Source organism: Hypanus sabinus, chromosome 5, assembly GCF_030144855.1.
Source record: "Hypanus sabinus isolate sHypSab1 chromosome 5, sHypSab1.hap1, whole genome shotgun sequence".
NCBI classification, from domain to species: domain Eukaryota; kingdom Metazoa; phylum Chordata; class Chondrichthyes; order Myliobatiformes; family Dasyatidae; genus Hypanus; species Hypanus sabinus.
This window is the reverse complement of record NC_082710.1, coordinates 18,960,032-18,985,328: the sequence shown is the minus strand read 5'-3', so window position 1 is coordinate 18,985,328 and position 25,297 is coordinate 18,960,032. Positions and strand designations below refer to the sequence as shown.

At 42.1% G+C, this 25,297-nt stretch overlaps 1 protein-coding gene across 9 annotated transcripts in view; it reads left to right on the top strand.

The window, feature by feature from the left end:
• Positions 1–1,644: 1,644 nt before the first annotated feature.
• The window catches only part of nudt12 (nudix (nucleoside diphosphate linked moiety X)-type motif 12), a 30,683-nt gene continuing 7,030 nt past the window's right edge, over positions 1,645–25,297 (top strand). Inside the window, exons 1-6 of one of the 9 annotated variants that reach the window (XM_059969482.1) lie at positions 2,243–2,446; positions 6,850–6,972; positions 11,600–11,821; positions 13,663–14,243; positions 18,576–18,743; positions 24,452–24,565. In XM_059969482.1, the coding sequence (XP_059825465.1) occupies positions 11,616–11,821; positions 13,663–14,243; positions 18,576–18,743; positions 24,452–24,565 (1,069 nt within the window). In that variant the 5' untranslated portion in view covers positions 2,243–2,446; positions 6,850–6,972; positions 11,600–11,615. The other 8 variants (XM_059969486.1, XM_059969481.1, XM_059969479.1 and 5 more) reach the window with 8 other exon arrangements.

Genomic DNA, 25,297 nt, shown 5'->3' with positions numbered 1-25,297 from the left:
AGGAATGGACCAGTAACATCATGAAGGACCCGCCCATCCTGCTTATGGACTGTTTCTTCCCTGCCAGTTAGGGAGGTAACCACTTAGCATCTACACCAGTACCACCAGGCTCAAAAATAGTTACTTCCCTAAACAGGAAGGCCGATCAACACCTCCAGCAACAAACCTACCCCTCCACACCCCCCACCACCACTACTTTATCATTTGTCAGAGTCATCTTATGTACAAACACTCCTGTGCCTATCTTCACGTTATGGCATACAATCAGTCTATGTATATAACCCATCTTGTGTATTTATATTTATTGTGTTTTTATTATTATTGTGCTCATTACCTTATTATGATTTTTTTCTGCTGCATTGGATCTAGAGTAACAACTATTTTGTTCTCCTTTACATTTTCGTACTGGAAATGACATTAAATACACTTGGATCTCAAAGACTGGCACCTCATTTGGGATATTCATTTGTATAGCTGCTCAGTGAGTTGGACACAATAATCCAGGCTACTTTGTAACATTTGGAAAATTTAAGAGGAGCCTTCCTGTGGTCTGTCAGTTTGCAGGGGACCTAGTTCCTGCACTCTTCCTCATCAGGGCTCTGGCTCTGACAGTCCTTTCTCTAGAAAAACTGGTAATAGTTTTATTATTGTCACATATACCGAGACACAACAGGTTTTTGTTTGAATGCTTCGCAGACAGACTGTTCCATATCTGCTCTGAGCCCTGAGGGCCTCCGTGGCTTGCCATAGAGCTTTGAGCTTCTGGGTTTCTTGAGCCCCTGCGTTCACTAATAGTCAGAGCTGCCTAGCCCTGCTGCTTTCGGTTTAATCTTGTCAAGTTAATTGTGACTGGCGAGTTTCCCGCATTCTGTTGTTTCAAGGGAACTCTCTTTGTGCTTTGCAAGCGGAGTCCTACTGTGTGTTTGGGAGAATAACTTAGCTTGCAGTGCCGTTCGGTCGTGCCCCCAATGTTTTGTTGGTATTCCCATGTCTAATCTCTTGTTTCTGTCTCTTCATGGGGAGTCTGTCGTTCCCCTGCTCCTGGGGTCAAGCCGTTGGTAGCACTTACCGTGACAGAGAGAGTCTGTCATTTTTCCGCACTAGTGTGCAGTCCCATGAGCGTAGGACACTGCAGAACGTAGAACACAGAACTTTTAACCTATTCCAAGATAAACCTAATGCTTCCCTCTTATACAGCCAACCACATTTCTTTCATCCAAGTGTCTATCACAGAGGCTCTAATCGATCTGCTTCTACCACCAATCACAGTAGAGTATTCCATGCATTTACCTCTCTGTGTAGAGAAAAGCTTCTGACATCCTCCTATACTTTCCTCCAATCATGTTAAAATGTTGCCCTCTGAAATTAATTGTTACCACCGTAGGAAAATGTGCTGGCTAGACCTCTTATCATCTTAGACTCCTCTCATCATCTGCTCCAAAGGAAAAAAGCACTAGCTCTCTCAACCTCACCTCATGATCTGCTCTGTAAAGCTTCCATGTGTGGTGAACTACATATACATTTCTGGACACGTCCCCCCCGCTGACTGCTCCTGTGGCTCCTCCCACACACCCTGGTATAAAGGCGATCTGAGGCCTGACGCTCGGCCTCAGTCTCCAGGATATAGTATGATGGACACTCACTCCTGGTTCCTTCTTCCAGTCAATAAAAGCCGATATCTCGCCTTACGTCTCAGTGTGAGTTATTGATGGTGCATCACCATGTCCTTCCCATAATGAGGCAACAGGGGAAAAAATGCAGAAAGTGGTGTTTCAGCTATCTAGAAATTGCAGTCTGTAGGCTAATCCTATGTAACTTCTAAACAAATATGAATGAGAAGTGAGTTAAGATATGGAAAGGGGTATTAGGCAATGACACCACGACCCAAGCGGGCGGGATGGACTGGCCTAGTTGTGCTGTTGCTATTTCGTTCCGTGTCACTGCCGTTGGTATTGTTCTGCCGGGCGTGAGTGGCGACCTATGCAGGTTGCTCCCAGCTCGTTCTTGGGCGTGTTGGTTGTTGGCGCTAACGATGTCTTATGGGATGTACGTGCGATAAATAAAAATTAATCCGATCCAGATCGGAGTGGCCCCACGGCGCCGGTGGGAGGTGCCGTGACTCTCAGTTGAGCCAACGAGGAAGTACAATGGTAGGAGTCACAATTGCTGCGACTAACGAAGCAGGAGGCGTAAATCAGTATATTTTAGATGCCAGGATTATATCCGCCTTCAGTAGGTAATGGTGCCCTGAAATGTTGGGTTGCGGACCGGCCGCCCGATTCAGACGCAAACCGAGTCCCTTCCTCCCTGCAGCCGAGTCCTTGAACCTCGGTCGGACAGCCGACTGCCAGCTGGCTTCGGTTTAGAAAGGGGGTGGTCAATAACCACCTTAAATCGGCCTGTATCCGCCGCAGGCCGGGAGGCGTAGGTGGTGCGAATGCAGACGGTAAGAATTATGCCTGATTTCCGTCGATAGACGGCAGGAATTGCATTCCGTTTACCCAACCAGCACCCATTTCAGCATAAGTATTGACAGGTCTTTGTATACGCTTGACCCTGTAGTTCTCAGGGTTGCTAACCAACTTGTTGAGATGGTAACTAACGTTAGTAATCTCATGCCGGGCGTCCCATGGCTTTGCCTGTATAAAGCAGATATGGGTTTGCTTTTGAATGTAAATGTCTGGGCAGGATTTCAAGTTTTTATTCCACTCAGTCAAGTAAGGAATCGGATATGTTGGTTTAAATTGCTTTATTGCACGCTATGTTTCACCTCTGTTCAGCCTCTCAGCAGGCAGCATTGATTGTTTCTGCATAAAATAAACCATCCTTGGCCTTTCCACCTGACTCTTGCAGGAGGAAGCAGAGGCAACTTCAAGGCAGTGAGTGATTTGCTAAAAGGGGAAATAGTAGAGTTGTTGGAAGTCTGAAACATAAATCGAAAATGCTGAAAACAGTTGACAGTTCAGGCAGCATCTGCGGAGCAAAGAACACAGGATTCTGGCCAAAAATCCCTGGTCGCTGACAAGGTGTTTCAGATTAACAATTCGTATAAGCAGGTGAAGGTTCTTTTCTAAACTGAGCATTTGGAACATGTCAGTATGATACCACAATGAAAAAGGTAGGGTGGGCAGTAGAGGGGACACAGGCAGTTTTTTAAATTCTTAACGCTGTTAAATCACAGAAAGAAAGCAGCATTGATCAGACTCAGGTTTAACATCACTGGCATATGTTGTAAAATTTGGTGTCTTCATGGCAGTATGTTGCAGTACATAATAGAGAAAAAAATTGAATTTACAGTGTGTGTGTGTATATATATAATTAAATAAGTAGTACAAAATATTTTGTATTTGGAAGTAATGAGGTGGTGTCCATGGATTCAATGTCCATTCAGAAAATGGATGACAGAGGGAAAGAAGCTGTTCCTGAATCACTGAGTGTGTGCCTTCAGGTTCCTGTACCTCCTACCTGATGGTAGCAGTGAGAAAAGGGCATGCCCAGGATGATGGGGATCCTTAATGACAGATGCCAACTTTTGAAGTATTGATCTTTGAAGATGTCCTGGATACGACAGAGGATAGTGACCATGAGGAACTGACTAATTTTACAACTCTCTGCAGCTTATTTCGATCCTGTGCAGTAGACCACCCCCCCCCCCTCCATACCAGACAGTGATGCAGCCAGCTAGAATGCTCTCCACGGTATATCTGTAGAAATTTGTGAGTGTGGTTTGGGCCATTGAGTTTTTACCAGATCAGTGGAAGGGGCAGTACAGGCTTGGCTTCCCCCATCTCTATTAAGTATTAGCTTACTTTAAAATGCCATGTCTTTATATCAAAATGTTATTCCTGATGAAACAAACTATTTACAAGAATAAACTATGCATGGCTTTTTATTCTTGCATTCGTAGTAAATGCTTTAAATTGTGATCTGTTACATTCCTTAAAGCCTTTCAGACTGTTGGCATTCATGTGCCGCCACCCAAGGGTGCTGCTTTCACAAGGAGCCCTGGCGGTGCATCTAGAACAGCGGTTCCCTCCCAAACTTTTTTGAGTTAGCGCCACTTGGATCCCAGAACACATCCCCAACTCTTTCCGGGCATTACATAAAAACTAGAAAGGATTCTGATTTACGATGCACGGTGAAAGAAAATATATAAATAATTGCAAAAGTTGTTCAAATTTGCTGAAAGATACAAATAAAGTTATTTATCTAATTACAATAAAAACAATTTTAATCAACAGCTTTAGAGCATGCTAATACTCCCAACTGTTCCCTCCTTCATTGCTTTTTCACCTTTTAATGAGATGGATGGACTTGGTGCAATGATTTAGGCTACATGTCAGTCAGAAGGAGTCTCAGATAGCCACGTTTAGTAATTTGCAGTCTGCTTTGCGGCTTTGAAAAAAGTTAGGCGACTTCACTGAAACTGCACGCTCTACGTATGCTGGAAAGGCAATAAAGAACATCTTGACCTTTTTCCCATAACAGCTTGATATCAGCTTGTAGTGAGATCAGTTGTTCTTCCATTCTTCCTGTAAATTCCTCACTATAAATGTTCGTTAGTAGATTTATTACCCAATCTGGAATTTGGATCAAGAGAAGATCCTGAAATTTCTCTGACATGTCCTTATGTAGCTCACCCAGGTGGGCACAGTGTGCACGAAGATCATCTGATACTCTTTTTTTTCTCTTTCAACTCAAAGAGACTCAAATTTGAAAAGGTAGCAATAGTCTATGTTGCAGTTAAATAGGGTTTACTTGGACAGAAATGTGGAGACCAATGATTTGCCTTTGTTAAAATTCATGTCATTTCCTTGCAATTGAAGACTAACTTTGTGAATAATTATGACAAATAACCAATGTCATGCCTAATATTCTTATGCTGATTACTGAATGGAGCATTTGAGTCTTCATAGAATTTTATCAGTTTCAAAAAGTGCATAAAAGCATCTCAAGCAGTTTCCTTTAGGATTTTAAAAACTTGCATCATCCTCCACCTCATAGAATGTCCAAATAAAATGATTAGTCTCTGTGTTACCCTGTTCGGTCTCATCTGCTCCATGGAGAACAACCTGAGCATCTTCAGCCACTCATGTAACCGAAGTCCCTCATCTCTGAAATAATTCTGGTAAATCCTTTCTGTATACTTTATAACATCCTCACACCTTTCTGAAAGTACGATATCCAAGAGTGGACACAATATTCTGGCTATGGTCGATACAGAGGTAAATTGTGACTTCCTTTCAGTCACTGGATTTGTGCTTGATAGTTCACTGGATTTTTTTTCCTGGAATGAGAAAAAAATTGAGTTTGTATTCTCTGGTCTTTAGATCGACGAGAAATTATATGTCTGCTGCCTTCGTAGTGTATATGTACAAAGCTATGCAGTGACTTAAACACCTTCCAAAAATCACCTGAAGCAGAAGCTTCCTTCAGGGTTTTTAATGAGATCTTATTCATGAAAAGATTTTGCTGTTTAAAGTGCAGATAAAGAGAGGATGGAGATGGATGTCTTTCCTCCACGTGTTTCAAGTTGAAATCCAAATTACCCTGCACAGGAAATGATATAAAAATAGTTTGCATACGGGAAGCGATGTTCATACAAAATAAACTGTGCCTCTGGAGGTCAGAACACTCCCTGCCTGGCATCCATAGGATGTCAAGCTTCACTATTGAAACTAAAGTCAAAAGATCATTTCACTAAGTCTTTGGTAAAGGAAGGATAGTCTTACAGGGTGGTCTTGAAACAGTCATTAACTATTCTCACATCAAAAATACCGGCCTCGATGATATTGCTGGTGGAGATCAGCAAGAAAAGCTGGGCCAGTTAACCATGAGGAGAGAGTGAGCCCATCTACTTGAAGCCCTCTTGTGGCATGGTTAACCAGTTTGACATAGTTCCATTGGCTCTTCTGGGTTGATGGTCTGATTCGTCAGATCCTATGATGCACATAAACATAGAATCTCCTGGTTTCATTAAATATTTAACTGAGCACAACCTTGCTGGTTGGTAAAGACTTTGATATCATCTAGTTCTACGTCCAGCTCTTTGGTTACATATCTGCCATCTCAATTACTGGAACAACAGCACTTAGTGAGTGAGGGCCTCTGTTGGTCAGGGTTGACCATGGATATTGCATCTTATCTAGATATACAAACCTGGAAAGTACAATATGGAGAGCAAGCTCCCCTTCTCCACACATCTGACGAACCCAAAGGAATGGCAGAGACCGAATCAGTTTGGTACCAGCAGCATCGCAGGAGTTGCCAGTCAGCATTGAACTCAATGTAGGACTGCAGTTCTGGATTTTTCCCTCGGGGTTTACTCCTGGAGCCTTCCCCATGAGTGGGTATAGCTGCAAGGCAGCCGAGATTTGATATCAAAGTTTACCTTTTAGTTGAGCTACCAACCACAGAGCGACTAGTTTTAAGGCGCCAATATCCTGTCTTTGGCCCTTCTCCTGTCAATAGAAATGGTTCCTCTGGGCTTAGTAGCTAAGCCACATGTGAAGGCCAGGAGCTGGTCTTGGTTGTCAGAGGCTATTTGAGAAACACACCATTGAGGGCATTTAATAGGCAGTGGGAGATTGTCCCCACTACCACCCCTCCCCCCAGCAATAACAACCTTAAGGAACCAGCAACACGTAGTGCAAGCCTTGATATCATGAAATCTGGTATGGGAGCAAGTGTTGCCTTGCCCGGGGTGAATCTAACTTCAATATATCCAGCAGTATCTGTTACCTTCGGGTGTGCAGCATCAGTAAAGGCTTTCATTGATGCTTTCCCAGAGCAGAGATAAACATGTCAGGGTGTTTGGTTTGCTTACCTATGATATTCTCTTTCATACAGATTCTACTCTGACGGGGTCTCAGATGAGGGGGACATCCATTCTCCAGGACATCAGCCTTAAGTGGGCAGATGGGCACCATCGAGTCTGACTTCACCCACTAGGAGCCAGCCATTGGGCATAGGGTGCGCTTTGCTGACCGTTGTGCTGTTCATGTACCTTATGTACACGGATGGTGTATCTGCCAAGCGAAAAAAAAAATCTCAGCAGAAGAATCCAGTGGGGGGATCTTGTCTGCTATGCCTTTAAGATGTGAATGACGGTGTGCAGCTTCAGGAGTTGGGATCTCATCACTGTGATTAGGAATGTGGTTGCACTCAATGAGAATTAGCTGGGGTAAGAAGATCTCCCCCCCATATTAACTCTGCAACAAATCCACTTGGCTTTTCTTCCAACAACTTCTGATGTTCCAGAACTTGTCTTTAGCATGTACAGGGGAAACCAGAACTTTGAATACTGATTGTGTCAAAGAATGTTGATTTTGCCAAAAACATACTGCTCTTACCAGCCAATATCACATATGCTTTTATTTTTTTTTTGCTGAGAATGTACTTTTGGGTAGATATTGGTTAGACATGTTTTAGAGCAGGATTTGCCTCGGAAGCATTTCCTGGATAGCCCTGTGCATGAGGAATTAGTTCTGTCTGGTGGATGCTCAGCTTACTCCCCTCTGCCGTGGGTGTGCTGGAACCAGTAGGAGCCCAAGCTGTCGGCCCTGAACAAAGTGCTGATCACTGTTGAACTCAACTGAGTGTATGGTAGATTCAGTCTTTTGCTTGGAGTGCTGTTGAAGCATGGCATTTGAAACACATTGAGTGCTCCTTTAGCCTTCGGTCTGCATGCGGTTTTCCTCCAAATCTTCTGCCTTTCATTAAGGAGTGGGGTTTCTTATGGACAGGGCATTGTTTATCAGGGTTCATGATGGAATTTTCTACTTCAGACAGACAGACATATTTTATTGATCCCGAGGGAAATTGGGTTTTGTTACAGCCGCACCAACCAAGAATAGTGAAGAAATATAGCAATATAAAACCATCAATAATTAAATAATAATGTTAATCATGCCAAGTGGAAATAAGTCCAGGACCAGCCTATTGGCTCAGGGTGTCTGACACTCCGAGGGAGGAGTTGTAAAGTTTGATGGCCACAGGCAGGAATGACTTCCTATGACGCTCAGGGTTGCATTTTGGTGGAATGAGTCTCTGGCTGAATGTACTCCTGTGCCTAACCAGTACATTATGGAGTAGATGGGAGTCATTGTCCAAGATGGTATGCGGCTTCAGTTTAGTTGACCATGATAGGATTCTGATTTCCCACGCTTGTGTTGCCGATCTCTCTTTGAATCATGTTACCAGAAGCTGAGAGCATAAAATTAGAGTCATTTTGCATTCTGACCTCACTTCCATGCCTTGGCAATCGATGTTGCTTGTGTCGGAGGCTGACATTGTCGTGTTTGGCATTCAGATGCATCTCCAATCTGTGGGCAAAGCCTTTGAAGATGAGTTATCTTTTCACCCAGCAGTGCGTGTGTTCAAAGCAAAGCAGTGAGTTAAAAGACCTTCTCAAAAGATAACCAAGACTGAAGTTCCTTCAGGGTTTTTAATGAGATCTTGCTTGTGAAAAAATATTGCTGTTCCAATAGCAAATAAAGAGAGGATGGAGATGGATGACTTTCCACCGTTTGCTTCAACTTGAAATCCAAATTAATCCGTGCAGGAAATTATATTTTTAAAAAAACAGCTTATGTACAAGAAGTGATATTCATACAAAATGGACTGTGCCTTTCAAGGCCAGAACAATATTGCTCATTGAGAAAACATTCTGGAGGGTCTTGAATGCGTTGATGTTCTAGGGCAGGGTTTCCCAACCTGGGTCTGCAGACCTGCTGTTTGATGGTATTGGTCCATGGCATAAAAAATGGTTGGGAACCCCTTGTTTTGGAGGTTTTTCCCCAGGTGTGCAAACTTAGAACTGGGCAGCAAAGTCTCAAGAAAGGTGTCTGGCATTTAGGGTTGAAGTAAGGAAGATTTAGAGGATACAAGTGTTTGGAGTGCACTGCGCAAGATAAAATGAGGCAGAATGAGAGGATTCAGTGTGTGCAATAGCCTCCTCTACACTGGAAAAGTGTAGCATGCCAGAGCCCTAGCTGAGAGTGGAATAACCCAGAGCAGCATTTACCAGGGGTGCACTTGCAAGCAGGATGGAGCCATTCAGCAATGAATCACACTGTTTGGGATCTACATAGTGGAGCAGCCTAAATTGCGATCAATATTTTCAGTACGGCAGAGTCAAAGAATTATGAGGACAAAATTGCCTTGCTGTAAGGGTATAAGATATTTAACTTTAAATATTTAAATGTTTTTATTGAGCCCTGTAAGTATTTTAATAAAGCCTTTGATGTAGACATTGACAAGTTGCAGATATAAATTGTAAAAATCATTTTATATTTTTTAATTAAAAAAATGTTTAAACTGTCCCATGTGGAGAGCACCCATTGAGGACAGTTACTGAAACAAAAGCTGGAATTGTACAGGATATTAATTGAATTAGAATCAGGTTTAATATCACTGGCATGTCGTGGAATTTGTTGTCTTTGTGGCAGCAGTACAATGCAATGTATAATAATAGAGAAAAAACTGAATTACAGTGAGTATGTACAGTATATATTAAATAGTTAAATAAGTATTTCAAAAATAGAAATAAAAAAGTAGTGAGGCAATGTCCATTCAGAAATGAGATGGCAGTGTGGAAGAAGCTGTTCCTGAATCAATGAATCTGTCCCTTCATGTTTCTGTACCTCCTTCCTGATGGTAACTATGAGAACAAAGCATGACCTGAGTGATAGGGATCCTTAATGATGGATGCCGTCTTTTTGAGGCATCGATCTTTGAAGATGTCCTGGATTCTATGGAGTCTAGTGCTCATGATGGAACTGACTAACTTTACAACTCGAAGCAGCTTACTTCGATCCAGTGCTATAGACAGCATACCAGACAGTGATGCAGCCAGTTAGAATGCTCTCCACAGTACAGCTGTAGAAATTTTTGAGTGTTTTGGAGATATACCAAATCTTCTCAATCTCCTAATGAAAGATAGCCATTGCCATGCTTCTTTGTAGCTGCAGCAATATGTTGGGTCCAGGTTAGATCCTCACAGACATCGACATCCAGAAGCCTGAAATAACTCACTCTTCATTTCTGATCCCCCTATAAGGACTGATGTCTGCTCCTTCATCTTACTCTTTCTGAAGTCCACAATCCGTTCTCTGGTCTTCCTGATGCTGAGTGCAAGATTGTTGCTATAACACCACTCAACTAGCTGATAGATCTCACTCCTGCACGTCCTCTCGACACCATCTGAAATTCTTGAACGCTCAAAGAAGAAAGGGTGGGTGAGTTCTAGGAGAGTGAACTGCCAGTGAAACCAAAGGTGAGTATTTCTAATGAGAATTCAGCCCTCAAGCATCTTCCTCTCTCTGTTTCTCATAACTTTTTTGCGATTTTGATCGGGGTGGCTTGCAAATAACAAATGACACAGCACTAGATTGAACTGAACTGAGTACCCCTGGACTTTTTCAATGACTTTGTGGGTTGCTGTTTTACCTTCTGTTTTTTCCACTTTGTTTTTGCCATTTGCGCTTGGTGGTGGGGGAGGGTTAGATATTTCTCTTCGAACATACTCCAGGGCTTTCTTTGCTTCATGGCTGTCTGTGGGAGGACAAATCTCAGAGTCGTATACTGCATAAATACTTTGATAATAAATCTACTTTGAATCTATGAACCTCAGAAAATAAGTTTGTCTTGAAGCTTCCGGTTTAAGGTGACACTGCCAAATTTGTGGAACAGCTCACTGGTGGTTTAAAAGGCAAGAAATTCGACTAAAAACATTACAGCTTTTTCTGAAGTAAATTGTGATGAACTCTCACAGCAAGCTATGAAGAAGCAAGCGGAAAACAAAGCTGTTTAGAAGGATGAGCCGTGCGTGTGAATCGCAAAGCCGAAGTGCTACGTCTTCAAGGCTAGGTCACAGGCAGAGTTGCTATCGCTGTTGGACTTGAAGTGAGTGATTTAGAGAGGGGACAATGCGGAAGGGGTTTGGTGCCCTTCCACCTAACCCAAGTTTGAGGTTGGAATGCTCCAAGTGCTGAGCCGAGTTGGTGGGATCGAGTACGGCTTCGGGCTGGGCAACCCAAGCGTGTCACTGCACCGAGATCCAGAGTCTAGAGCAAGGCACTGCCTGATGCTTGGACAAGTTCAACGCCAGTCCTGATAGTCTGGAAAGCCCGAATGTTGGGACCACAGGCGAGGGTCAGGCTGATTTCACTCATTCTCCTGATGTTCATTCCTCTCTCTGATGCACCGAGGCTGTGAGTTGCTCTGGCGGCTGTGTTTTTGCCCCATTAATATAGTGAACTGAGATCGAGGCTTGGGCCTATGCTGGCTGCTCCGGGGAGCAGATCTAAGGATTCAGTCTGGTTTTGGAATGCTGTTGTTTGCATGATTTAGGCATGTTTTTATTTTCCCTTCTTTTTCTGCGCTGTGGAATGCTCTTTTTTTAATTGGGTTCTTTGGATTTCTTGCTTTGTGGCTGCCTGTGAGCAAGCCAATCGCAATCTTTGATAATAAATATACTTTGAATCTTGATCTAAGTATACAGGTTGGTAAGTTCAGTATTTATAATCCAATATCTCTTACATTAATTCCTCATGTGCACCATTATCCACATTGAATCTAATTTTCGCATTGTTTCCAGATCAGATAACGCGAAGATGGCGAGTTCTGGAAACACTGTAAAGAAAGAAATGGTTGCTCGGTTCCACGAGATTGCTGCTAAAGGAGATGCAGCAAAATTAGCCACTCTGCTAACTTGCTCTGTGTCTCTTGTTGATGAAGTGGATGAGAAGGGCTGGACTGCTTTGATGTATGCCAGCAGGAATGGACACACTGAGGTAGCCCACCTGCTACTTGAAAAGGGGTAAGATTGCGAATGAGTGTAATCCAGTTACAGTGCCAATGAAAAGTATTCACCCACCGCGCCCCCACCTCCCCAGGACTCTCTGAACGCACTACGTATCAAACTAGTGGATGGGCTACAGCAGTAAAAGACCACATCAGGTTCCACTCTCGTAGCTAATAAAGTGGCCGTTAAGTGTATATCCCTTCTCTTCCTTCTCTTGATCTGACGTGGGGTATGTTCCAAAAGTGACAAAAGCCATCTAACAGCTGGCCAGGATGCAGTTATTCAAGAGTGAATCTGTTGGAGGTTTACTTGATATTGGCAATGATATCATGCATTAGAATGGATGCAGAAAAAGGCCATTCAGCCACTTCTGCTGTTCCACCAATAAGAGTCAGGTTAATGTTTTACCTTAGTGCTGATTTATGTACCAATCCTTTGATTCCCTAAATATGCAAAAATCTGTTATTCTGTACTATATATATATCAGAATCAGATTTGGGATATCACTGGCATATCTCTTTAAAGATTGTTGCTTCAAGTGGCAGCAGTACATTGTAATACATAATAGAAACTGTAAATTACAGTAAAAAGTGTGCACGTACACACACACACCCTTCTTACTATTGTGCGTGAAAATAAATAGTGAGGTAGTGTTCATGGGTTCAATGACCATTGAGAAATCTGATGACAGAGGGGAAGAGGCTGTTCCTGAATCATTGAGTGTGTGTCTTCAGGCTCCTGTACCTCCTCCCTGATGGTGGCAATGGGACATGTCCTCAGCAAAGGATCCTCCACAGCCCAGTTGGATTAAAAATTCCAAAAATTCACTGGAGACTTATGAAGACATTTTTTCTCAGTCCCAATAACTGCCCCTCTTATTTTGTAAAATTGACTTCAGTGTTAACTCTAGCTCAGAGAAAACATTCATTGTACATCTACTCAGTCAAGACTTCAGTGATATTGAGTTGCCTTTAGCCAAGTCCATGGATTGAACCATCTACATGACAGGTATTAAACTCTGGAAATTTTAGGCAATTCACTGCTGATAAGTCCTTGTGTGTTGACGCCAGTTTGAACACTTCTGGTGCTGTTGTAGCAGAGGCAAATTAATACAAGAATGAAAGCTGGGAGCTATTTTTTGGGTGTTGTTGAGATGCTGTTCATTTAGCCACTGGGGAATCCAGAATCACTTCATGATTAAATAGCTATCATTGTTAGATTAATTGATTTATTTATCCTGTTATTTCTGACTTTCATGGAACCTAGCTTAAAATATTTAAGCCTTTCTCAGTAACAATATTTCTCCTTTTGTCAGTCACAAAGTAATCTATTGATAAAAAAAATAAGGAGTTTATGCATTCTCTCCGTGATCATGTGGGTTTCCTCTGGGTGTTCTGGTTTCCTCCCATGATCCAAAGGTGTGCAGATTATTGGTTCACCTGGTCACATGGGTGTAATCAGACAGCGCGGTCTTCCCGTGCTGTATCTCTAAATAAAAGAGAGCCACAGTAGCGTAGTGGTTAGCGCTATGCTATTACAGCTTGGGGCAACGGAGGTCGCCGCCCTCTGTAAGGAGTTTATACGGCACGTTCTCTCTGTGACTGCTTGAGTTTCCTCCAGGTGCTCTAGTTTCATGCCTCAGTGCAAAGACATATGGGTTAGAAGATTAGGTAATTGGTCATTGTAAATTGACCCCTGTGCTAGAGTTAAATAGGTGGGTTGCTGGGTGGTTTGGCTTGTTAGACCGGAAGGGCTTGTTCCACACTATATCGCAAAATAAGTAAATGCATTTTACTTTAGATGACTTGACTGTTAGACATTATCAGAATCTAATTTTGCGCTTTTCTCCCCCCCAGCTGCAATCAATATCTTTCAAATAAATCAGGACAGACTGCGCAGGACATTGCTAAATTCTGGGGCTACAGAAGTATTGCTGATTTATTGGCAAATCCTATACTTGCCGCCGGAAGAGATGGACTGCAGGAAGAGAATGAAAACTATTTCGGCAGAACGCTGCTGAATAAACTCAGTGAAAAAAGAAGTGATTCCGATTGGCTAAAAGCCAAACAGATTCACCCAGCCACTGTCTACATCTTATTTTCCAACTTAAATCCATTGGTTATTTCACCAAACTATAACGAGTCCAGAAAGCCTGACATTCAACTCTGCAGGCTGAACTATGAAGATGTTGAGCAGGTCTTGGCCAAACCAGAAGTCACTTGTGTTTTTCTCGGAGTAGAGCAGCAGAACAGAAATCGAGGGTCGCAAATGAAATGCTTGGAGGGCAAAGTCTTAGCAGATAATGACGGACTTCTTGCCTGGTTTGCGTTGAACTCAGATTATGAATCTGCCAATAACTTTCAGATTAAATTCCCAGATTGTTGCTTTCTCCAACCAGTTTTGCCACATCTGCTGAACTTAAACCAGGAGGAGGCCGGTGAGTATGAAGGCATTTAGTACTTAGTTGCCCTCTGGGTGTACGACCATAGAACATTACTGCACAGAAACAGGCCTTATGGCCCTTCTTGGCTAGTCCCATTGACCTGCACCTGGCCCATATCCCTCCATACACCTCTCATCCATGTACCTGTCCAAGTTTTTCTTTAATGTTAAAAGTCAGCCCACATTTACAACTTCATCTGGCAGCTCATTCCACACTCCCACCACTCTCTGTGTGAAGAAGCCCCCCCCCCAATGTTCCCTTTAAACTTTTCCCCCATCACCCTTAACCCATGTCCTCTGGTTTTTTTTTCTCCCCTGGCCTCAGTGGGAAAAGCCTGATTGTATTCCACTGCAGGATATTTCCCTGAATTTCAATTTGCATTGTATTTGATTTGCAAAGTGCACCAGCTTGCACTTACAGTGAGCCTCAAGTGAAATAGTAGGGTAGAAAACTAAAAGCCTGGTCAAAGGGGTGGGCTTTAAGCAAAGTCTACAAGGAGGAAGGTAACATAATGAGACCGAGAGGTTCATAGAAGGAATTCTAGATCGTCAGGCTTGTGTAGCACTGAGCAATCATACTAATAATACAGAATATAAAACATTACAGCATAGCACAGATCCTTTGCACCACAATGTTATGCCAATCTTTTAACCTACTCTGAGATCATTCTAACCATTCCCTCCTACATTGCCCTCCAAATAAATTTCGACATCAAAGAGCCCTGTAGCACAGAATTGGGTCCTTTGGTCAACTGTGTCCAAACAGAACTTCAAGAACCTATCTCTACCAATCTAATTTTTTTGTGTGTTTGTATGTTTACTGCTATCTTGCATGTGCGATTTGTGCTGTGTGTGACTTTTTGTACTATCTTTTGCACCTTGGCCCCAGAGGAATGCTTGTTTCCTTTGGCTGTATTTATGGCTATTCATGAATGGTTGAACGGCAATTGAACTTGAACCAGCACTTAGACTGTAACTTTCAGTGCTGTGCTGATACAAATGATCATCTTGGTATTTATTAAATGTCATACAAGAGTGTTTGCCTCCATCGTTCCCTCAGGCAGTGCATTTCAGATTCCAACCATCTGTTAGGTGAAAAAGAATCTTCCATGGATCCTCCAATTGTTCAACCCCTTATCCTTCCGTTATGAGAAAATGTTTCCTATTATCAATAATTTTGTATTCTTATATCCAGTCACCTCCTCCCCCCCCCCACCCCAGCTTCCTCCAAGGGATATAAACCCAGCCCATCTGGTCTTTCCACATTACTGAAACATTCCATCCCAGTAAACACGCACAAAATTCTTCTGTTCCGAAGAAGTGTCTCGGCACAAAATGGCAACTGTTTAGTCAATTCCATAGACACTTGCTGACCTGCTGAGTTCCTCCAGCATTTTGTGGGTGTTGCTTTGGAATTCAAACATCTGCGGAATTTCTTGTGTTTTTATGATGCCAGTGAACATCAGTCAACTCTAAATTGTCTGTTTTCCTGCTGTAAGTTAGTGTTTGAATGTGCTTGGTCGTTGTCATATGCATTTCACTTTGAACATTCTAATGAATCTCTTCAGCACCCTCCCTTGTGCAGTCACACCTTCCCATTGCAGGACTACCAGAACCAGTAATTGGTACTCCAGCTTCAACCTAGTTTGCATTACAGCACATTGTACCTTCGAGGAATGAAAGAGATTTCAGAGATAGAAATAAGCAAAACTGTGGAAAAAGTTACTTTTGGAACATAATATAACATTAAAGTAGTAGCCAAAATAACTTTTTTAAAAGTTCTATGGGAGGTTTTGGCCAGCTGTTCTGTGGAACTGCTGATGATCAGACTCATACAGATACAAGCCCCAGACATTCTCCCATATGCTGTGAAATACTTAAATCCAAGACAGCTAACCGAATCAGAGGCTGACTACGTCAGTTCTCTCCACCACGAGACTCCTTGTAGGCTCTTCTCATCTGGACCTTTTTAAAAACTTGTACGTTTTATCCTCATGTGCTCCAGTTCCACATTCATAGTCCAAATAATATGATTGTTCAGTCTGCATTGCCCCTTTCAACATTTTAAAAACCTGGTCCATATTTTCTCTTTTTGCTAATGAAACCCAGTTCAGCTCCGTTACACATGCCTGTAATGGATTTAAGATTGGCTCAATAAGAGGGATGATGGACACGGATGGAAACAGTTTACATTTATAGTTTGAAGTTGTGCATTAACATAGACGTTTTATGGGGCTCATTTGATCCGTCATCCTTGTAAACTATTAACGATACTGTGCCTAGAACATATAAATTCTGAAGGCCTTCCTTTGAACATTATTTTATGGCCTAAGTTCAATCTCATCCAGTTTTGATTCTCAATGGTCTCTTTAACAGGAATCTGCACATGGTTCAGTCCTTTGGTCTTTCATGTATTCAGTTTCAGGTTTATAGGTGAAATAGGCCAAAGGCCCTCAGATTTTGAGGCCCTTGGCCTACTTAAAAGTGCGCCAAGATTTGTTCGCAGTAAGATCAATAGTGGAGTAACTTATAAAATTAAAAACAAATAGTGTTGTTGCTCCATTGTGTGGATTTGAAATAGCATTTCTGGGGTATCCTATGGTACAATGGTGGATACGGTGGGCACAAGGAGGCATAATGTCAAAAGAAAATTGACACACTGAATGGGCAGCCAATTTGCTATAACCCTACTTCACACAACTGGTGAGGACTCGGGTGCCAGGGTAGTGTAGGGGTTAGTGTGTCGCTATTCCAGCTCAGAGCACAGGAGCTCAGAGTTCAATTCCAGTGCCATCGATAATGAGTTTGTACATTCTCCCTGTTTCAGCATGGGTTCTCATTGGGTGCTGCAGTTTCCTCTCACAGTCCAAAGATGTACAAGCAAGTAGGTTAATTGGTCATTGTAAGCTGTCCTGTGATTAGACTAGGGTTAGATAGGTGGGTTGCTGGCTCGTATGGCTCATTGGGCCTGTTCCACACTGTATCTCTGAATAAAAACTAAAAAATTTCACCATAAATATTCAGACTTACTTTATCTTTATAAATTTTAATAAATGTGAGGCTTCAGTGTTCATATAAAAATTATACTATAATCCAGTGTCCAATAAAAGCTTATAAAAACTGATAATGTTTCAAAAGTTCAAAAGCAACTTTATCAAAGCCAAGCAGAATTTGCTGCATAAACTCTGTTTTCACAAGTCCTTACACTCTTATCCTCATTCCATCTCCATTTTTATTTCTTTTTAAGCAGTTGGTGTAAATGCCATTTCCAACTCTGTCAAAGATGCTGATCCATTCTCAATGAAGACCGTACTTTTGCCACCGTTTCTGATTTCTTCATTTACAATGCCTTTAGCTTAGTCCTTGTCGGGTTACTCAAAGTTCAAAGTAAAATTATTCTCTAGGTACGTTTATGTTCAAAGTTCACAATTCAAAATAAACTTATTGTCAAAGTACATATATGTCACCATATACTACCCTGAAATAAATTTTCTTGCAGGCATTCACTGTAGATCAAAGAAGTAGATACGTTCTCAATGCTATTTATTTATTATTTTTTGTATTTGCACATTTTGTCTTTGTTTGCACATTGGTTGTTTGTCCACCTTTGCTTGTGTGTAGCTTTTCATTGATTCTTTTGTATTTCTATGTTCTACAGTCTCAACACTGAACTGATTCCACAGCCTATGTTGAGATGAGTGAAGATGCCCATGTTGGTTCAGTAGCCTCGTGACTGAGGGCAGTATGTGTGGAGAAGCCTTGGGGTTAATAGTTTTTGAATTTATCTGAACTGAAAGATGTTACCGATAACAGGTTAGGGTCCATGGTCTGAGAAAATGGACAAAGGAAGGGAAACAGAGAAGAAAAGTTAGTGATTGGTTCAAGGGCATGATTAAACCAAGAGAATGTTGCTGCAGGAAGCAACGATAGAGGGGCAAGCGACGTGTACAGCAGAGAGAAGGGAATGCTGAGAAAATCCAACAATGCAGAAAATGCCTCAGTGGCTCCAAAATGTAATGGTAGACAGCAGGGAGATGATTTACCATTTTATTGACTTAAGCATTTGCCCTTCCTTCAACTATAACTTCTTTTCTATCTCCAGTTCCTGTTTTCTGTTCCCTTCATCTATCCAGTAAAATCTTTGGGATATGAATGAAGAAACGTCAATAACATCAGCCGGGTTTTTCTCTCCCCGGAAGCTGCCTGACCTGCTGAGTCTTTTTATCTCGGCATTTTCAGTTTCTTTCAGATTTCCAGCATCTGCAGCATTTAGTGTTGAGTGCAAAATGTATTTTGGTTTAAATCAGCTGCTTTGCTTTGCATTCAGGTGTGGTTGCACAGGCCAGGTCTGTCCTTGACTGGCACAAGAGATACAGGTTCTGCCCTACTTGTGGGAGCGATACAAAAGTTACAGATGCTGGGTACAAGAGGGTATGCTTAAAGGAAAACTGTCCAAGTCTACAAGGAATTCATAACACCTCTTATCCACGAGTAGGTAAGGAAAAGGTATGAAGAATAAGAACGTTGTTCTGAATATTTGTTTAAATGTTATTGCTTGTTCTAAAACTTAGCAAAAGAACTACTTGGTTAATTTTGAGAGATCACTTGGAAAGTTTGCGTTTGCTAAGGCCTGGAGATTGTTTTTCTCTCTCTCGTACCCATTGAACCCAATGTTGGCAAAGCTTCAGAGAGTGAACGAGAGCCAAGAACATCACTTGCATCATTGTTGGAAGACTGGTGGCAAAGCAGTCAGCATTCAATGAACAATCAGTTGCACAATCCAGAACTGTCAGGAAGTCTCCGAGGAGCAAAGAATATGTTTTTGATGCACGGAAATTAAGTGGGAGCAATGATGTTTATTCTCTTCACTGATAATCATGAACGAGGAGAGTGAGGGGCTTTAAATAATATTTTGAGATGCTTCCAAACTGAGAGCAATACTCCAAGAAAGCAAATAATCTGTGTCCAAATTATATCTCCTCTTCTTAAAGAATAGTTACACAGCATATCACAGTGAATAAGAGCAGAACAATATAAATTTATAGAATTCTGGCAACTCCCATTGTTTCTCTTTTTTAAATTTAGTTTAGGAAGTCAGGATACAGGAAGATTGAAACAATATTCTGGAGTTTTAGAATGCCATAGCTTCACAGCGAAAATACCGATTTTCTTTCGTGCTGTGATTCCAATCCTGTGCAATATTTCTCAACTCATGAGGATTTAATTTGCAATTAAATTCATGACAGAACTGTCACAATGTAAGACAATTAGAATGTTATTTTTAGGTTCATTGTTCTATTTTAAACACAACAGAGCATCGCCATGCTTACTTAAAGATAGTGGTAGATATTTTCTTTCTCCAAAAAGCTTTAATCAAAGGTTTATATCAAATCCTTTGCTGTAAACGTCTGTTTGCGTCTGTCCATATGTTATATTGTCCATTTAACAAAAAATGCCTGGAAAACTTTATGATTTGCTGGCATGTTCTGACTGGCATCTCTATCTGGTACAGAGAGGTAAGAACTGCATGCTCCTGATATGCTCATGATAGAGACCTACGCCTCTATCCAGGTGCTGAGATTACAGAAGGATGTGGAATGTACACATTGGCTGCCGATGAGGTCTAATGTGGAAAATGGAAATACTATACAAAAGGAAGCAGGAAGTAATTTTAAATTTACTTAAGACATTTATAACTAATAAGATACTTATTTTAATCTCGTATTTTTAAAAATTCTGGAAGTTCAGTTTTAGCATTATACACAGCATGTGCTTAGCACATCTAAAGCAGTAAATAGGAATATATAGATGCACATATTTGTATATTCTGGCGCTCAGTTTTATCTGTCAAAATCAGGAGAGGATTAGACTATTTGACGTCTATTAGTAATCACTGAAGTGTCTGTCACATAGACAGGCTTGCCAAATAGTTTGCACGTAGCAAGATACCAAAACCAAAAATAAAACTGTTTTGTTTAACAGAAAAAATATTGGGCCAGAAAAGGATAAATTAAACATCTGTACATTATCTATGTTAACTAAAGAATATGGCAGACAACTGGGGGGGTCGTGGAAACGTAGCGGAGAGCGGAACACTGTCAAGGCACAGGAGACCCGGATTCATTTCCTGGAGCTGTCTGTAAGCAGTTTATGCATTCTTAGGGTGACGGTGAGGTGCTCAGGTTTTCTCCCACAGTCCGAAGACGTATGGGTAGGTAGATTAATTGGCCATATGGGTGTAATTGGGTGGCACAGGCTTGATGAGCCAGGAGGGCCTATTACCATGGTGAGTCTCTAAATAAATCAATATCAAAGTAAAATAAAATGGCATCTTAGTATCATCCTCCACAACCCCACCTCTGGCTAAAGGGCAATTTGAGTAAGGACCAAAAAAATGAGGTTCTTCCAGATTCCAAACAGTCTCAGATAACAGTTGAGAAAGTTTGCAGACCATTTGAATTATTCATGGCATGTGGCACCTTTGTTTTAAAAGCACATTCAAAAGACACTATCCCTGTATATGAATGTATATGTATATGAATGTTGGTGTAAGGCTACATCCACCCTACGCTGGATAAATCCGTAACCAAAGCTTTTTCTCTTCGTTTTTACCCTCTGTCCACACTAAAACGGTGTTTTCGTCTCCTGAAACCGGAGCTTTTCAAAAACGCTTTCCAAGGTGGATATTTTTTTAAACGCTGCTCGGGCAGATCAGTGTGGACGGGGTAACCGGAGACTTCTGAAAACGCTATCAGACGGCAGCGCGCTATTTCATTGTTTTCTTGAAAGCAACCTAACAACTTCAGAACAGGCGGCAACGAGACTGAAGCCAGAAGAGTTAGAAATATACTCACCAAATATTTTGACCCATAACTTACTGAATAAATAAGTACACTCACTTTGCCCTGTTTTCTGTCCTTGCTCATATAAAGGTGGTTTACCTATTTATGCAAGTACTTCTCTGACAATAGATGTGTATCAGCCTAATGTAACATTGTACAAGATAACACTGATGCAGACATGTTTCATACATTTATTAATGCAACAGAGTTGGTCAGTTTTTCAATGTTCGTCGTCAGCCAGGTCAATCTGTCCGTGGACTCCCTGTCGGTTGCCGACGTACGCGCCAGTATTTGGTTTTTTTTAGTTTTAAGTTCTCCTGTGCGAGAGCCAACAACTATCTGTCGTTTTAAGTTTTTCTAGTCTGTAACTACATAAATGCACACTTTTACGGCAAGATTCAACACCAAACATGTGGCTTGTTTTTGGTAGATGTGTCCTGCACATGCGCAGGAGGAGGAGATTTGCCAAAATCTCCATTTCAATGTGGATAGAGATATTTTTAAAAACTCATAGTGTGGATGCCTATCGTTTTTACGCGTAACCGGTGTTTTCAAAATTATTCGGTCTAGTGTGGATGTCGCCTAAGTTTGGTATGCAGATACCAGTGCATAGAACATAGAACATGGAACAATACAGCACATTACAGGCCCTTCGGCCCACAATGTTGTGTCAACCCTCAAACCCTGCCTCACATATAACCCCTCCCCACCTTAAATTCCTCCGTATACCTGTCTAGTAGTCTCTTAGATTTCACTAGTGTATCTGCCTCCACCACTGACTCAGGCAGTGCATTCCACACACCAACCACTCTCTGAGTGAAAAACCTTTCTCTAATATCCCCCTTGAACGTTCTACCCTTTACCTTAAAGCCATGTCCTCTTGTACTGAGCAGTGGTGCCCTGGGGAAGAGGTGCTGGCTATCCACTCTATCTATTCCTCTTAATATCTTGTATACCTCTATCATGTCTCCTCTCATCCTCCTCCTCTCCGGAGAGTAAAGCCCTAGCTCCCTTAATCTCTGGTCATAATGCATACTCTCTAAACCAGGCAGCATCCTGGTAAATCTCCTCTGTACCCTTTCCAATGCTTCCGCATCCTTCCTATAGTGAGGTGACCAGAACTGGACACAGTACTCCAAGTGTGGCCTAACCAGAGTTTTATAGAGCTGCATCATTACCCCACGACTCTTAAACTCTATCCCTCGATATGAAAGCTAACACCCCATAAGCTTTCTTAACTACCCTATCTACCTGTGAGGCAACTTTAAGGGATCTGTGGACATGTACCCCCAGATCCCTCTGCTCCTCCACACTCCCAAGTATCCTGCCATTTACTTTGTACTCTGCCTTGGAGTTTGTCCTTCCGAAGTATACAACCTCCCACTTCTCCGGGTTGAACTCCATCTGCCACTTCTCAGACCACTTCTGCATCCTATCAATGTCTCTCTGCAATCTTCGACAATCCTCAACACTATCTACACCACCACCAACCTTTGTGTCGTCTGCAAACTTGCCAAACCACGCTTCTATCCCCACTTCCAGGTCGTTAACAAAAATCACAAAAAGTAGAGGTCCCAGAACCGATCCTTGTGGGACACCACTAGTCACAACCCTCCAATCTGAATGTACTCCCTCCACCACGACCCTCTGCTTTCTGCAGGCAAGCCAATTCTGAATCCACCTGGCCAAACTTCCCTGGATCCCATGCCTTCTGACTTTCTGACTGCATGGAACCTTGTCAAATGCCTTACTAAAATCCATGTAGATCGCATCCACTGTACTACCCTTATCTATATGTCTGGTCACCTCCTCAAAGAACTCTATCAGGGTTGTTAGACACGATCTGCCCCCTTCACAAAGCCATGCTGACTGTCCCTGATCAGACCATGATTCTCTAAGTGCCCATAGGTCCAATCTTTAAGAATCTTTTCCAACAGCTTTCCCACCACAGACGTAAGGCTCACTGGTCTATAATTACCCGGACTATCCCTACTACCTTTTTTGAACAAGGGGACAACATTCACCTCCCTCCAATCCACCAGTACCATTCCCGTGTACAACGAGGACATGAAGATCCTAGCCAGAGGCTCAGCAATCTCTTCCCTCGCCTCGTGGAGCAGCCTGGGGAATATTCCGTCAGGCCCCGGGGACTTATCCGTCCTAATGTATTTTAACAACTCCAACACCTCCTCTCCCTTAATATCAACATGCCCCAGAACATCAACCTCACTCTTGTTATCCTCACCGTCATCAAGTTCCCTCTCAGTGGTGAATACCGAAGAGAAGTATTCATTGAGGACCTCGCTCACTTCCACACCCTCCAGGCACATCTTCCCACCTTTATCTCTAATCGGTCCTATCTTCACTCCTGTCAACCTTTTGTTCTTCACATAATTGAAGAATGCCTTGGGGCTTTCCTTTACCCTACTTACCAAGGCCTTCTTATGCCCCCTTCTTGCTCTCCTCAGCCCCTTCTTAAGCTCCTTTCTTGCTACCCTATATTCCTTAATAGACTCATCTGATCCTTGGTTCGTAAACCTCACCTATGCTGCCTTCTTCCACCTGACTAGATTCTCCACCTCACTTGTCACCCATGGTTCCTTCACCCTACCATTCTTTATCTTCCTCACCAGGACAAATTTATTCCTAACACCCTGCAAGAGATCCCTAAACATCGACCACGTGTCCATAGTACATTTCCCTGTAAAAACATCATCCCAACTCACACCTCTAAGTTCTAGCCTTATAACCTCATAATTTGCCCTTCCCAAATTAAAAAATTTCCTGTCCTCTCTGATTCTGTCCTTTTCCATGATAATGTTAAAAGCCAGGGAGCGGTGGTCACTGTCCCCCAGATGCTCACCCACTGAGAGGTCTGTGACCTGACCCGGTTCATTAGCTAATACTAGATCTAGTATGGCATTCCCCCTAGTCGGCCTGTCAACGTACTGTGACAGGAATCCATCCTGGACACACTTAACAAACTCTTCCCCGTCTAAGCCATTGGAACTAATCAGGTGCCAATCAATATTAGGGAAGTTAAAGTCACCCATGAGAACAACCCTGTTATTTTTGCACCTTTCCAAAATCTACCTCCCAATCTGTTCCTTGGTATCTCTGCTGCTACCAGGGGGCCTATAGAATACCCCTAATAGAATAACTGCTCCCTTCCTGCATGCATTTCAATTACTTGGACTAAATGTTTACTCATTTCAAGTAATGAAATAATGGCTGACCGGTACACCTGTTTACTAGTGTTTTTAATGTACAGCTTCAATATGGACATTTTTTAAAAGTATTATTTTCTTTCAAGGTGTGCAGACATTTTATAATATCAGAAGAGTATTTTTATGTCCTGTAGATCCAGTGGTAATAATGCTGGTCATTCATCCTGATGGTAATAATTGCCTTCTGGGAAGACAGAGACGATACCCTCCAGGAATGTTTTCCTGTCTGGCAGGATTTATTGAACCAGGTGAGAGAAGGTTTCATGTCATGACAAAATCGATTTTACTGCTTTATTTTGAGACATCTTTATTAAACCAATATGATTTTACAAGCTCGAGCAAGTGATGCATTTGACCACTGGGTCTTAAAGTGGTTTAGCTGTACTCCTTTATGACCGGCTTCTCAGAAGCAACCAGATTAAGAGAGATAATAGAGTACGAGCAAGTGGGTCCGTTAGTTTAGCACCTGCAGTTGTAATTCAAATGGTCAATAAGAGGATAGCATATTCGTGCCAATTGGTAACCACTGGGTTTGAAGAGAAAAGCATATTTAAGCCATTCACATCTCAGGATATCTTGGACTTCTTCATAAAGTGTGAAACACTCTGAACCTCAAGACGCATTGTAAATCAGATGTTGGCAAATCTTTTTGGAACTCCACCACTGGATTTAGCATGCAGAACCAAAATCAGGTTTATTAACATTGAAATATTATGAAATGTCTTGTTCTGTGGCAGCAGTACAGAGCAAAACATAAAAATCTAAAATAAATAAGTAGTGCAAAAGTGGAATAGTGAGGTAGTGTTCGTGGGCTGTTTGGAAATCTGACGGCAGAGGGGAAGACGCAGTCAGAAGCAGAAAAGTAACAGGCTGAAGAAAGGGTCTTCGCTTCCGGCACAACACTATGACCAGTGAGGCTGGTATACCAACAGTCACCCATGGGTGGATTGCTGATGCTGTGGGGGAGAAAACGGGAAGCA